Raw genomic sequence first — 16,051 nt, forward strand, 5'->3', positions numbered from 1 at the left:
GAGCTGGCCGTCCGGCCAAACTGAGCTATCGGGGGAGAAGAGCCTTGGTGAGAGAGGTAAAGAAGAACCCAAAGATCACTGTGGCTGACCTCCTGAGATGCAGTCGGGAGATGGGATAAAGTTGTAGAAAGTCAACCATCACTGCAGCCCTCCTCCAGTCGGGGATTTATGGCAGAGTGGCCCGGCGGAAGCCTCTCTTCAGTGCAAGACACATGAAAGCCCACATGGAGTTTGCTAAAAAACACCTGAAGGATGCCAAGATGGTGAGAAAAAAGATTCTCTGGTCTGATGAGACCAAGATATAACTTTTTGGCCTTAATTCTAAGCGATATGTGTGGAGAAAACCAGGCACAGTTCATCACCTGTTCAATACAGTCCCAACAGTGAGGCATGGTGGTGGCAGCATCATGCTGTGGGGGTGTTTTTCAGCTGCAGGGAAAGGACGACTGGTAGCAATCAAGGGAAAGATGAATGCGGCCAAGTACAGGGATTTCCTGGACGAAAACGAAGGTTTACCTTCCAACAAGACAATGACCCTAAGCACACAGCTAAAATAACGAAGGAGTGGCTTCACAACAACTCCGTAACTGTTCTTGAATGGCCCAGCTAGAGCCCTGACTTAAACTCAAATGAGCATCTCTGGAAAAACCTAAAAATGGCTGTCCACCAACGTTTAACATCCAACCTGACAGAACTGGAGAGGATCTGCAAGGAGGAATGGCAGAGGATCCCCAAATCCAGGTGCGAAAAACTTGTTGTATCTTTCCCAAAAAGACTCATGGCTGTATTAGATCAAAAGGGTGCTTCTACTACATACTGAGCAAAGGGTCTGAATACTTAGGACCATGTGATATTTCAGTTTTTCTTTTTTAATAAATCTGCAAAAATGTCAACAAGTCTGTGTTTTTCTGTCAATATGGGGTGCTGTGTGTACATTCATGAGGAAAAAAATGAACTTAAATGATTTTAACAAATGGCTGCAATATAACAAACAGTGAAAAATTTAAGGGGGTCTGAATACTTTCCGTCCCTACTGTATATGTACATTATATTGCATCAGAACTGTCAGCCTAGATGAATTGTTTTAGCATAGGTTCACTTTTATTTAACTTAAATTGGCACTTGAAGAAACTTATACCAATGTTGTGTAGAGGGCCAACTGAAAATATGGTATACCTGTGTACAGCCTGATAATACACACCCAGATGTGATACTATTATTTCATGTGTCATATGCAATGGGGAGGATTATAGGGACCTGTAATCTCCCCTCTGCCAGAAAACTTAACAGCATAATGAGAGGCAGAGGAAGGATGAAAGTGGGTGGAGCTCTGCTTTAAACTCAGTGCACCCGCTCTTTGTTTACATCAGAACGCTGGAAGGCTGTCATGACGGGCTAAAATACTCAGTTATGCGCTGTTCTGAGATGCACTTAGGGCAGTATGCATTCAGGAACATGTGCCCCAAATGCATACAAATGTGAGTATTGCTCAGGACAGCATCCAGCTGTGTACAGCTCCCATGTATTTTAATTGATTTTGACAGGCTGCTGGCAGTGAGCCTAATGCTGTATCTGTTCCTCCTGGGCACCCAAAACACACATTTTTATGCTCAAACCGCCTATGTGCATGAGCCCTAAGGATCACATTACAGCCTGACCAGAATGCCTTTACTATGAAATTTAAGGATGACTTGCTTTATAGTGCCTGCAGCTACAGAGGTCAGAGATGGCTGGGATCACATCTTTGCAGTATGGTGATGAGCAGTGATGCATCATGCACACATCAGTGCACTGCAGTGATAATAACAATGCACCTGATTTGCAATATGCCACGATGAGTCATCAGCTGTCAGGGGTTCCCTGCTGACAGCTGAATGTAAAAAAAGAATTGCCGGCAAAATAATGAAAATCGGGGAAAAAATGGCGTGCCCCCCCCCCCCCCAATCCATAGCAAACCCTTATCCGAGCATGCAGCCTGGCAAGTCGGGAAAGGGAGGGGATGAGCGAGCACCCCCCCCCCCTCCTGAACCATACTAGGCCGCATGCCCTCAACATAGGGGGGTGCCCAAAAGCACCTTGTTCCCATGTTGATAGGGACAAGGGCCTTCTCCTCACAATCCTGGGCTGTGGTTGTGGGGCACTGCAGGAGGGGAGCTTATCGGAATCTGGAAGCACCTTTAACAAGGGGGCCCCCAGATCCTAGCCTCCTCATGTGAATGAGTATGGGGTACATAGTACCCCTACCCATTTACCAAAGAAGTATAAAAGTGAAAAAAGGCAGTACAAGAGCTTTTGACAAGTCCTTTATTAAAAAATTTAAAAAAACAATGTCCCCCTTAAGTAGATTCATTGTCAATCACGACGCCTCCCGGACAATAAAAAAAAAAGCTCCACTCACAACAAACGCTCTCACGGTCTGCCTGCTCCGCTGTGTAACATTTCTTAAATAGCTAAGGAGTGGGGCCACCCAGCGACATCACCTGATGGTACCACCCCCCTGTGACGTCGGCGGCCCAGCGTGCACCGGACAATTTTTTTTTTACTAAAGGACTTGTCAAAAACTCTTGTATTGTCTTTATTCACTTTTACACTTTTTTGGTGAATGGGTATGTTCCCCATACTCATTCACATGTGGGGTGGCGGGGGCAGGATCTGTGGGCTCCTTTGTTAAAGCGGGCTTCCAGATTCCGATAAACCCCCTGCCTGCAGACCCCCACAACCACAGCCCAGGATTGTGGGGAAGAGGCCTTGTCCCCATCAACACGGAGACAAGGTGCCTTGGGGAAGGGGGGCAGAGCCCCCCTGCCCCCAAAGCACCCCCCATTTTGAGGGCATGTGGCCTGGTATGGTTCTGGGGGGTGGCTGCTTGCTTGTCCCCTCCCTTTCCTGACCTGCCGGGCTAAATGCTCGGATAAGGGCCTGGTATGGATTTTGAAGGGGACCCCAACCCATTTATTTTTTTATATTTTGTCGTGGGGTTCCCCTCAAAATCCATGCCACACCCGAAGGGCCTCTTATGGATTGGGGGGGACCCCACGCTGTTTTTTTGCCAATTTTTTTTTTTGCCGGCAATTCATTTTTTTTCACATTCAGCTGTCAGCGGGGAACCCTGCTGACAGCTGATGACTCATCGGTTGTTAAGGATGCGGTGGCCAGCTTCCCAGCCCGCTCTTTAACAACCAGCTGTACACTGTTTGTTAAAGAGAAATAAAAAACGCATGTAAAAATGCATCAAAAACGCAGCACTTGCATTTTTGGTGTGGGTCTATTAAAGTATTAAAGTCTATTACACGCAAAGTGCAATCCCTGACCTTTTCCAAAAACGCACCGGCTGAAAAACACATAGATGTGAACGTGTACCATAGGAAACCTTGTTAAATGGACTGTAGTGTGTTTCTGCAAACTGCAAAACACTCAAAAAATGCATAGGTGTGAATGTAGGGTAACACAGTACTGTGCTTTGCATTCTAAAAAAAAGGTCAAGTGCGGTTTGGGTCATGTTTAGGTCCATCAAATGGCACGTGTGCATGTTAATGCACTGCACGGATTTTTTTCTGACCTAAAAGCTCATTTACAGCTTGTTAAGAAAATGCAACTACTTGACCTAGCTACAGGTTAATTAAAACATTTTCTAAATATGTCTGTGCTCTCAATTTCCACAGAATAATGAGCCTTTGATTCGGCCATCTGCCTTTAAGCCAGTGGTTCCCAAGAATTTCCATTCCATGCAAAACCTCTGCCCACCTTTGAATAACAGCGTCACTGAGAATCGAAAAAGCTCTGGCCATGGAAACAGCAACAGTCCTGCAGTCCTGAAGAGCAGTTTAGAGAAGTCCAGTCACAACAGGTCTTCGAATCAGGTGGGAGGTCTGTCAGATTCTGGTCGCAATTCCTTGACCAGTTTACCCACCTATGGGACTGGTTACAGCCAGCATGTTGGCCCAATGAGTGCGTCGACAAGCCATATAAACCGCATTGGGACCTATATAGAGAAGAATATAGTAGGATATAATGGAATATCTACCTCAGAAAGTGGACGATCTTCCAGTAAGAGTGCCTCTTCTTTCAGCCGGCTTAACCATCTTAATGAAACCTTGCCTTTCCACTCACCCTCTAGTGATGACATCATACAAGACTTGGAAGACCGACTGTGGGAAAAGGAACAGGAGGTGATACAAATGAAAAGGAACTTAGACAAAAGTGAGGCTGCCATTTTCCAGGTCTTCGAGGAGAAGCAGAAGATCTGGGAACGTGAAATGGAGGACCTGAGACAGAACTATGCCAACAAACTTCAGCAAGTGTCTAAGAAAGCACAGAGAGCCCAGCAGGCATTGCAACTGCAAATCTTCAAGCTGCAGCAAGAGAAGAAGAAGCTTCAAGATGATGTTGCACAGCTGCTTCAGGAACGGGAGGAACTGGAGAAAAAATGTATGGCCTTCAAGAAAGAGCAGTCAGAATTTCTCCCAAAAATTGAGGAGACCAAATGGGAGGTAGGATGCAATGAAATTGCTTCAACTGTGGTCATTACTTTTAAGTCCATCAAATGTACTTAACTTCTACATACAAAAGCTCAGCCCCTGTAAGGAGATTAGGCTGTAGATGTTTTTTGCAACTGCTATGTCTGCCACATCTAGCTTGCATTTTTACCATTTTAAAGTATATCCTAATACTGAGCCAGGGGTGTTATTAAAGATTTGCCCTTTCAGTGGGGCTTCCTCCCCACTGCAAGGTGTAAAGTAGAACTATAGGCAAAGCTTTTTTTTTTAAATTTTGGATAGAGCAAGGGAGGGTCGTGTCAGATTTGTTTTCGCCATCTGTGTCCCATTGCGTAGATTTCCCTTTACTTCCTGTCCCATGGCCAGACAGGAAGTGAGAGAAATCTCTGCAAATTAAAGGGAATTCCTTGGGGACCCCCAGGTCATCAGAACTAGTCTCCCCATTGGAAGTTTTCCCCTCTATTACCTTTCTGGGGACAACCCAAAATTTGTGTTTTCTTTTACTTTCGCTTTCAATGATAATGGAAAAGGACAAATAGAGAGGGTGAATCACCCTAATGGGGGCACAGAGAGCAATAACAACTGACAAGCACTCTAATCCCTCTCCACTCTATCCAAAACAAAACAAAATAAAATAAAGTTTTGACTTTAGTTATACACTATATTGTCAAAACTATTGGGGCACCTGCCTTTACACGTACATGAACTTTAATGGCATCCCAGTCTTAGTCCATAGGGTTCAATATTGAGTTGGCCCACCCTTTGCAGCTATAACAGCTTCAACTCTTCTGGGAAGGCTGTCCACAAGGTTTAGGAGTGTTTCTATGGGAATGTTTGTCCATTCTTCCAGAAGCGCAATTGTGAGGTCAGGCACTGATGTTGGACAAGAAGGCCTGGCTCGCAGTCTCCGCTCTAATTCATCCCAAAGGTGTTCTGTTGGGTTGAGGTCAGGACTCTGTGCAGGCCAGTCAAGTTCTTCCACCCCAAACTCGCTCATCCATGTCTTTATGGACCTTGCTTTGTACACTGGTCCAAATCATTTGGTGGGTGGGGGATTATGGTGTGGGGTTGTTTTTCAGGGGTTGGGCTTGACCCCTTAGTTCCAGTGAAGGCAACTCTTAAGGTGTCAGCATACCAAGACATTTTGGACAATTTCGTGCTCCCAACTTTTGGGGATGGTCCCCCTTCCTGTTCCAACATGACTGCACACCAATGCACAAAGCAAGGTCCATAAAGACATGGATGAATGAGTTTGGGGTGGAGGAACTTGACTGGCCTGCACAGGGTTCTGACCTCAACCTGACAGAACACTTTTGGGATGAATTAGAGCGGAGACTGCGAGACAGACCTTTTCGTCCAACATCAGTGCCTGACCTCACAAATGCACTTCTGGAAGAATGGTCAAACGTTCCCATAGACACACTCCTAAACCTTGTGGACGGCCTTCCCAGAAGAGTTGAAGTCGTTATAACTGCAAAGGGTGAGTTAAAGCGACGCAGTGCTATATCGCAAAAAATGGCCTGGTCATTGAGCAGCCAAATCTTCCAGTACTGAAGTGGTTAAATGCTTGTTTTGGTCTAGGAGAACCCTAAAAAGCAGTTTGGCTTACCTTATCCTTCATATCCTGGCAGTTGACACACTTATCAACTCTCCAGCGATGTTGTGGGTGGGCCCTCAGAGCCCTTACTTTCAATGTAGGACTGCTGGTTCTGCATTGTATGTGATGACCCTAGAGTGCAACCACTGGAGAAGTGGCTTTGAGGGACCAGTCTTGCTGCTGGGAAGAAGTTGGAGGAAGGATAAAGGTAAGTATAACTTTTTGATGTTCCTCCAGACAAAGATGTGCATTTAATCCTTTCAGCTCAGGGGGAATTCCACTGCAAATATAATGTATATATGCTACAAAAGTCCACTTATTCAAGGAAGTGACGTCTCTATCCCTCTGGCGAGATCCTGGCCAGTGCAGCGCAGGAGCTTTTTCTTAAGGGATCTGGGCCACTCAGTATTCCCTGACAGCTCCCCTGAAGGATGGTGATGTCACCCTGCCTGGGCACAGGAGGTTGGAGCCAGGAGGTAAGGTGTGAGACACCATTAACTCCAGGTAGTGACCTTGCCAAAGCTGAAATGATGTCATCAGTCTGCTGCAGGCAGGAACAAGTACAGGTGATCAGACTTCAACCTTGTAACATTGTTGCAGGTTGCAAGATGAGGAGCTGTGTCAGACATTTGCTAACGCAATCCATAAACACAGGTACCATGATTACCATAATTCTGGCATCTTAGACCAGGAAGTAGATGGTGACCCTGGATGATGCCTGTACAAAGATAGCTCATTCCTTCTACAAGCAGATGAAGCCATTGTCTGGGGAAGTACCGTGATCTCTATGGGAGGTAATAAATACCTGGAAGTGTTATACTTAGGGTCGGTTCACATTACAACGACTTGGGATCCAACTTGTCAGTCCTCAAGTCGCCCCAAGTCGCTTGACGTTGGGAATTGCATTATAGTCAATGAGAGCCGTCTTAACGTACACTACTGAAGTCGCTCCGACTTCAGAAAAGGTTCCTGTACTACTTCAAGGTAACTTCTAGGCAACTTGTACCTATAGATTTCAATGGAAGTCACCTCCAAGTCGGATCTCCCATCTATATTGAAGCGACTTTACAGGAAAAGAAATTAGTTTACCCAGGCAAACCCCTCCCTCCCAGAGAGCTGAATATTCTGTGATTGGCCACAAGCAAAGTCGCCTGTCCTGTAGGCGACTTGAAGTCGTGTTGTAGGCTGCTTAAAGTCGCGCTGAAGTCGTGTTGAAGTCGCGTTGAAGTCGCCTTGCAAAGTCGCGCTGAAGTCGTGTTGCCCCTGTGTGAATTGGCACTTACACATTTCTTAGCATGGACTGAACATAAAATAATAAATATGATGTTAGGTCCAATTTACCTCTGTTGTTTTTACTTTAGGAGGATTAGTCCAGTAGATAGATGTGAATTTTCTGGGATAAGGTGAGAACCTTGTACAGGGTATGCTAACATCTGAGGATAAGCGGGATGGCAAGTTTTCTACAACAGTTGAATAATTTTTCATAGTAAACGCAGGACCTTCCACTTGGCACCTATTTGGATAGATTTCAGCAACCACAAGGCCAAGTCCTAGGACCAGTATCTTTAACATTACCTAAGAAATTACGGGGGCTAATATTGCTGAACACATTCTAAAAAAGGTCTGTCGGCTTCCTCCATGGTTGCTGTTTGGGTTAGCAAATCTTCTGAAGGCACAGAACAAAAACAGAACAGGAATTCTAATTTTAATTTGTGTCATGATTCTTCTAGGACTCTGACTCAAAGAATTTCAATCCAGATGAAGCTAGGCAACTGCCATTTTCAGTAATGCAAGCTGCCATGTTTTTGGCATTGTTAGGGGTACTTACAAAAGCAAGGAGGAATCTGACAGAACTTAGCTTAAAATCGTATAAATTAGAAGTATGGGAATTTTTTTTTGTTTTAATCATACTTACCTAATTGGATGCAGCATTGGCCTGATGTTGCATCTATCCCCCGATGGTACTAAGGCTGAGAAACGAGTGTTCAAACACAGCAGATCACTCGTTTCTCAGTGCTCCCTGAGCAGAGAGCCGGTGACTGTCAGTTACCGGCTCTCTGATCTGCCCCCCCACGCACACTGGATTGCTGGGCTGTGAAAGGGGCGGGAGCGGCTATCTCAGGTTCTCAGCGGCTTGCTCATAGGCTAAGCTGGGCGCCGGACCAGGCATGTGAGTGGATCCTGAACATATGGTCACAAGCTTTCCCGAGCCTGGACTGGCCCTGTGACATCAGCCGACAGCGGGCTTCAACGGGTCACAGGAGTGCAAAATGATCTGCACTCCCGCGATCCATAGGAGAAGTACAGCCAAACGAGCTTGCCCATGCAGAGCAAAGTGACATTGTCTCTGCAAAAGGGTTGCCCCTTGCCTCACCTTCCTCCTTTGCAGTAGGTTAGTAGGTGGCACTTGTGGGTATGATGGAGCATGAGACCTGCTCCTCTGTTCCTGGGTCTGGCAGTTAATTGCTAGACATGAGCGCTGTCAGCTGAGGGGGACTGCCAGTCATTTCATTCCTAACTGCATAGAAAAAGGCGAGGCAGCGCAGGTCAATGTCAAGAGATGCCCTTTGCAGAGACACTGTCATTTAGCTTGGCATGTGCAAGGTAACAGTATCATTTCAAAGTGGTGCTTCTACTTCAAGGTTCCCACTTCTTAAAGCAGAACTTATAGAGGAGGTCCAGCCTCCTTCAGAGAAAATTTAAAGTCAGCAGCTACAAATGCTGACTTTTAATATTAGTACACTTACCTGTCCAGAGATCCCACGATGTCAGCACTGCAGCTGAATTTTACATTGGCTCTCGGGTGTTGCCGCCGCCATTGCTGCTGAGAAAAACTGGCAGTGAAGCCTTGCGGCTTCACAGCCGGTTCCCTATTATGCATGCGCGAACCGAATGGCCCAGCGGCAGGGGAAGGAGGAGGGGACTGAACTTCTGAGTGATCTCGCCGCGACGCTTGCAAGAAGATGATCCTGCACAGTGTTGTAGTGTCTTCTTCCAAAATGTGGGTTCCTTGGTATTCCCTGGGATCTTGTTGGCTGGAAGATGTCACCCTCTGCACTACAAAAGGTGGAAAAATCTATATCCAACTATTCTTGCCTCCACAATTTTAGGAAGGGGGGAGAGAGGCCCCATTAAATAAGTAGACCGTGTCTGAAGTGCAAGGTTCACTATAAATACTGTACTTGACCTGTTATCTTGTCCTTCCTTTTACAAATCTGGTGTTTCATTTTTAGATATGGTTATGCTGACTTTGTACAGTGAAACCGTAATTTGTAACCAGATGGAAACAAACTCACACAGGAAGTTAAATTAATGCTAAAGTATGCACAAGAGATAATGGAGTTGAGCTTGCCTACACTGCTATATCTGCTGGAATTTTGGAATTGGGCCCAAAAATTCCAGATAAAGTGGAGCAGCCTCTAGCAGAGCTGATAACAGACTTATGCCGCATACACATGATCGCTCATTCCAACAACAAAATCCATGTTTTTTTTCCGACGGATGTTGGCTCAAACTTGTCCTGCATACACACGGTCACACAAATGTTGTAGAAAATTCCGAACATCAAGAACGCGGTGACGTACAATGAACCGAGGGAATTGAAGTTCAATAGTCAGTGCAATAGTCAGTCTTCTGCTTGATTCCGAGCATGCGTGGAAATTGCGCATCAGATTTGTGTGCACACGATCGGAATTTCCGACAACGGGTTTTGTTGTCGGAAAATTTGAGATCCAGATCTCAAATTTTGTTTGTCCGAAATTCCGACGGAAAATGTGCGATGGATGTATGTGCACTATTATATCCAATGAGCTGGTGTGGGCTCAGGACCCTTGACAGGCTTCTTTCCCCAATAGATCTCAACTCAGGCAGTACCTGAGTCAAGTTGGTTTTCATGTGGACATGTTTTCTGTTCCCCATTTTTCCATATATCCCCTTCCTAAAACTCCTCCCGACCCTTCCCATCCTCTCAAATCCCACCCCCCTTTCATTTATTGTGCAGGTCCCCACTGCCCTGCCAGGGTACCTTGCATTATGTCAATTATTTCCCAAAGTCCTTGCTGCCTTCCCTGTTCCTCCTCTTCTCCCTTTTTTCAATCTTTTCCTGTGGTACCCGGTGGGGTAGGCCAGTGTTTCTCAACTCCAGTCCTCAAGGCGCCCCAACAGGTCATGTTTTCAGGATTTCCATTATTTTGCACAGGTGATTTGATCAGTTTCACTTCCTTAGTAATTACCACAGCCGTTTCATCTGAGGGAAATCCTGAAAACATGACCTGTTGGGGCGCCTTGAGGACTGGAGTTGAGAAACACTGGGGTAGGGTGAGGATTCAATCATTTACATTTGGCCACCATGACCACAATTAAAGTGATATTTAAAGCTTCAGGATTTTTTTTTTTTAAATAACAAACATGTCATACTTACCTGCTCTATGCAATGGTTTTTCACAGAGCAACCCTGATCCTCAATCCTACTCCGTACTGAGTGCCCCCATAGCAAACTGCTCGCTCCCAAACCGCCTCTGTGTGTCTATGAGACACACAGAGCTCAGCTTGGCCTGCCCCCCACTCCCTCGCTGGCTGTGATTGACATTGTCTCCCGCTGCTGTGTCTCAGCCACTGAGGAGGCAGAGACCCAGGAGAGCTTCGGCTCTTGTGCACATTGCTGGATTGGGGATAAATGAGTATAAAGGGGGGTAGCTGCACACTGTTTTTTTACTGAAGGTTTTTTTATAGAATGCCTGAAGGTAAAAAAACTTCAGCCTTTAGACCCACTTTAAGTTTGGTTCCCTTAACATAAGGGGACTTGACATTCCACAAAAGCATCTGCTTTACAACATGCATAAACAATGAGTCCAGATTCTTTTCTTGCAAGAAACTCATTTCACATACACCTCCGCTTCGACCATGCCTACCCATTATTATACCACATGGCACCTTTGTAATAATTCCTTGGGGTAATCCAAAGGAGTAGCTATAGGATTCCACTCCTTGCTCCCGCTCTGAGACATACAGGAACTTAGTGACCCAGGGGTAGATTCTTGATTCTCAAATGGAAAATATACAACAAACCATTGATGCTTTCAACCATTTACGTTCCCAGACAGGGACAGGTCCCTCTGTTAGTAACTCTTCTGAGACAACGAGGACACTTCAGAGAAGTTACAGTAGCTCTAGGGGAAGACCTAAATTAAATTCTTAACCCATCCCTTGACACTACATCCCACGCCTCCGTATCCCTTTATCTCAATTAAATCAACTAAAATATCAATTTCACGAACATCAGTTCGTTGAAAAGTGGCGAGTGCTCCTTCCTTGCAAAGGGATTACATCTGCCACTCCTTGACCCACTCTACCTATAGCAGAATTTTAGTCTGTCACTGCATGTTGCGTTGGCAACCCCAAGACTCCATTAGACCCCAATTCTAGTCACTACTGTAGTCTGTAATTGATGTAAACTGCATTTACAGCTATGGCTTCATCTAAATTCTAAATTATAGCAAAAGGGTCAGTTTAAAGGGAACAAAGCTGCCGGGCAACCTGTAATATTTCCAAATCCATTTGTTAATCTTACAGTTGAACTTCTGGATGCAGCCTGTATACCATACAGCAGACCTAGATTTCTGTTTGAGACACTAGAGCCTGGCACTGTCCCAAGAATCACAGCACTATAACCAAGAATAGATCAGTCTGCAGCTGAATGCAAAGTGTGGTTTCCAAGATCTTGACATTGCAATAATGAGACTGTGAAGGTCACTTGAAGTGGTCACATTTGCACTAGAAATGCAGTTTTCAAGAAATGTTTATACAACTTGTCCTACCCACAACTTTTAGTATATTGCCTCGCTGTCTATTGAAAAGAAAAAACGTTTTCTGAAAATATTTCACATAACTGATTTCTGTTTCTCTTTGTAGGTTTGTCAGAAAGCTGGTGAGATATCACTGCTAAAGCAACAGTTGAAAGATTCCCAGTCTGATGTAACTCAGAAACTTAATGAGATAGTAGGCCTAAGAACACAACTAAAAGAAGTCAAGTCTTTTCTGAGAGAGAAGGAGGACCAGATTGTCTCTATTAAGGATTCATATAGCTCAAAGAGCGTCAGCCTTGAGATCTGTGAGAATGAGATGCAGAGAAAACAAAGTGAGGCTCAACAAATGAAAGAGAAGCTTAGCCAATGCGAGCAAGAGATTGCAGACCTAAAGGAGGTCTTATCAAGTGTAGGTCAGAACCCATACACCCAAGAACTCAATGAAAAAATTAGAGACACTCTTTGTGAGAGTGATGAGGCCAAGATGAAACGCCAGAGCGAGGACATTGTAGTGAGCCTAAAGAAAGACATAGAAAAACTCCAATTAGAATTAGCCCTAGAGAAACAACAAAGGGATCAGCTGATTTTGGACTTTGAGGAGGAAAAACGTACTTGGCAAGAGGAGAAGGAGAAGGTGATAAAATACCAGAAACAGCTACAGCTCAATTATGTTGAGATGTATCAGAAAAATCAACAACTGGAGCAAAGGATTAGTGAGGTAAATACAAAGGTCACAACTCCACCAGCTGAGGACAAGAAACCTTGGACACCATCCAGGTTGGAGAGGATAGAGTCCACCGAAATATGAGGACAACTGACCAAGTGTACAAAGCTAGTTCCTCACTGTGCATGTGCTACCTAACCAGCTCATGGTCATCGGGAGAAGACCTTACTGAGTTCTGAAGGGACCATAGACTCTAGAATCTGGTAGACCCTTCAGTACAGAGAAGGTGTCTCATCAGAAAAAGTGCTTGCTGTAATCTAAGTGCAGATGAAATATTTATGGTATACAGTTTGTTATGCCGCCAATGATGCTATATGTCTGTTTCCCCTTTCCCTTTCCTGCACCTCCCTCTGTCTGCAAGGTCACTATCTTTTTAACAAATAGATGTGTCTGTTGTAGACTAAGTGGAGGTGCAGGTCTGTGACTGTTACTGGTTCTTAATCCTTTTTTGGACTCTTGGAAAGAAAGGTCAAAATGACTTGGACATTGAGTTATTTTAGCCATATTGGCTAGTAATGAGAGTTCTGCTGTGCGGTGAAATCTAGCGATCTACCTATGATACACGTTCCACAGCTCTAGTCACTGTTTACTGTGAATTATCCAAAAATCATAGAGGGATAGTAGTAACTGTATTTTATATTAAATCGTAGGGTTCCAACAACAGAGGATAACAATATTTTTGCCAGCACACCATGCTGTTTACATCTATGTTATGACTTTGAGGTAAACCTCATGATTATGTCTCTGGTTAATGCTGCAAGATGATTTCATGAACACAAGGAATATATTCAATTTTTTTAAAAATCTGAATGTGAAAGCTTTCTATAAAGGTGAGAGTTTCCAAAAGAGGTGCCAATATTTTAAAACGAGGTTCAGAAAATTTCTACAATGGTAGAAGTATTCTATGAAGAGGTAGGATGGAGTTAGGTAGAGGCTGAAATGGTTTTTGGAAGTGGAGATATTTTGTGTATAGATGGAGGTATTCCGAATATTTCATGTGAGATGAGGACAGTCAGTGCAATTTTAAAATTCTTTGTAGTGGTTGCTTTCAGTGTAGTAGTAGAGGCATTCTTCTGTGACTGAACACGTGGGAACATTCAATACAGTGTGAAAGGGCATGAATATTATGTATGAGAATATTCACGAGGTGGGAATATTTTATGCAGAGATTTAATTATTTTATGTAGAGCTTGTATGTTCTATATAGAGATGGACATTCTATGTAGAGTCAAGGCTGTTTATGTGAAGAAGAGAAGGCAGTTGGTATTTGAGACATAGCATTTTTCAGATGAGACACTTTATATAGAAATGCAGAAATTCTATTTTAAAGTAAATTCCATTTTGTTTAGGGATCAAGGATGAATTCCAGACAGATAAGAAAAACACAAATGAATGTATTTATCTATACATCCTTGGATGTATTTTGTTAAAAGCAAGCAGACTAAGTACCTGAATTTGAGCTTGTACTGGGGGAGGGAGAAGCAACGCAAGGAGCCAATCAGTTAAGATGAGGTCATGTGTCTGCTTCTTCTTCTTTCACTGTCCAGTCACAGGCTGGGGGAGGAACAAGACCTGTAGGACTTACTGAATTGCAGCAGGGAAAAATTAGGTCTCCTGCCATGGCAGGCAGGACTGTGCTGTGTGGTAGAGCTGAGGAATTTTGCAGGAGTGGATAGACAGAAATACAAATCTTTTGGTAGACAAAACAGTTCCCTTATATCTCTTTCATTTCTGTATTTTACTATTTGTCTGGAGTTCAGCTTACATGTTTTGTAGCTGGAGACATGCTTTGCAAAATTGAAGACATTATAGCGTGTGGAGAAATGATATGTGGAACTGAAGACATTGGAGTAAGTAAGGACATTCTCTGTAGACATTGAGAATTTTACTACACTTTTGAAGTGTCTCCCTAAGAAACTGTTATCTGGGGAAATTTCTTGATGCAATTATATATAAAGGTAAATAGCTGGCATAGGTGTGCGCATAGTGTTTACTATGTGAAGCATAGTAAACACAGTTTGTGAGTGTGTTTACTGAGTTCATTTAGAAAAGGAAGGGGCTGGTAAATTACATATTGATTAGCCCCTTCCCCCACTCTCCATCCAGAAACATCCCCCCGCATCACCCGGGGGGAGAGGAGAGGAGGGAAGCCAGCAGCACTGCGGTGGTGGTGGTGGGGGGAGGTTAGGCACAACACAGGGGGGAAAGCCCGGCCAGAAGGGGGAATCGCCACACCTGGCACACCCAGTTTTTTTTACCGACTACCAATACAAAGAGGACTTTCAACACTGGCCACCAATGTAATAGGGGTTTACACTGACCACTAATTTAATAGGGGTTTACACTGACCACTAATGTAATAGGGGTTTACACTGACCACTAATGTAATAGAAGCATTCACAGTAAACACTAATGTAAGGAGGGATTTACACTGACCACCAATGTAAGGGGGACCTTCACATTAGCCACTAGTGTGAATGAAAGGATTCTACACCAAGCACCAATGTAATGAGAAGATTTACACGGACCACCAATGTAACTGAGACATTTAGCCTGCGTTCACAATTGTGTGTGTTCGGAACCCATGCAAAATCACTTTCCTGACACCACAGAAATGTGCTGCCCTTTAGCAGATACACAGCAGTGCCATTAATTGTTAATGACACCCTCACGCATCTGCTGACATGTGCCTTGGCACCGTGTGATTTTGAAAAAAGGGTTTGAGACTTTCTTCCGCATTTGTAGCGCATAGAGCAGCCCCTTGAAATGAATGGGCTGCCCTACACATGACCTACAGCTTTATCCACCCTGTCAGTACACCTTTGCATCCTAAAACCCATGCTAACCTCTGCACCCCAAACCTCCCCCATCCTCTCCACTCTAATCCCCCTCCCCTTTAACTCCACCTGCCTCCTCTGCTCATTTTTGCAACCGCCTTCCTTATCTCCACAAATCCCCTCCTTGCTGACCTATGCACCCAAACTGTAATTCCTTCTCTGCCTTCCTCTGCACACCCCACACTACCCTCCCCCCACTAATTTGCTTACCTTTGCAGAACAAGCTGCTGGTAGGCTGAATGACCACAGTTGTAGGCAGGACTTTCAAGCATGCCCCTTTCTCTCCCCAGTGGGCAACATTCAGTATAGGTGATGGTGGATATGACCTCAGGGGGGCATGATATACATATGAATACTGCTGGTCCACCACTATTTACATATGAATGCTGCCACTCTTTACATATCAATGCTGGTTATTTACATGTAAACGCAGGGTCTGCAGGTGAGTCATCTGTACACAACAATAGGGCAGAGCTGGCATAACAGAACTTCACACTGAGATATCAGGACACAGCACGGGACTAAAACCTCAAGGGACGAGGGAATTTAAGCTGGGATAGTTGGCAAGCATGAGGCAGCTGCTTTGGGCCCCA

The 16,051-nt window shown here is 44.5% G+C and overlaps 1 protein-coding gene across 4 annotated transcripts in view; it reads left to right on the forward strand.

The window, feature by feature from the left end:
* LZTS3 (leucine zipper tumor suppressor family member 3) overlaps positions 1 to 13,467 on the forward strand; it is a 154,448-nt gene extending 140,981 nt beyond the window's left edge. For all 4 annotated transcript variants that reach the window (XM_073611017.1, XM_073611018.1, XM_073611020.1 and 1 more), the window contains exons 3-4: positions 3,663 to 4,490; positions 12,004 to 13,467. In XM_073611017.1, coding sequence (XP_073467118.1) covers positions 3,663 to 4,490; positions 12,004 to 12,705 — 1,530 coding nt within the window. In that variant the 3' untranslated portion in view covers positions 12,706 to 13,467. The remainder of the gene's footprint in view (positions 1 to 3,662; positions 4,491 to 12,003) is intronic.
* The last annotated feature ends 2,584 nt before the right edge of the window (positions 13,468 to 16,051 follow it).

Source organism: Aquarana catesbeiana, linkage group LG01 (genome assembly GCF_042186555.1).
Source record: "Aquarana catesbeiana isolate 2022-GZ linkage group LG01, ASM4218655v1, whole genome shotgun sequence".
Classification (NCBI taxonomy): Eukaryota; Metazoa; Chordata; class Amphibia; order Anura; family Ranidae; genus Aquarana; species Aquarana catesbeiana.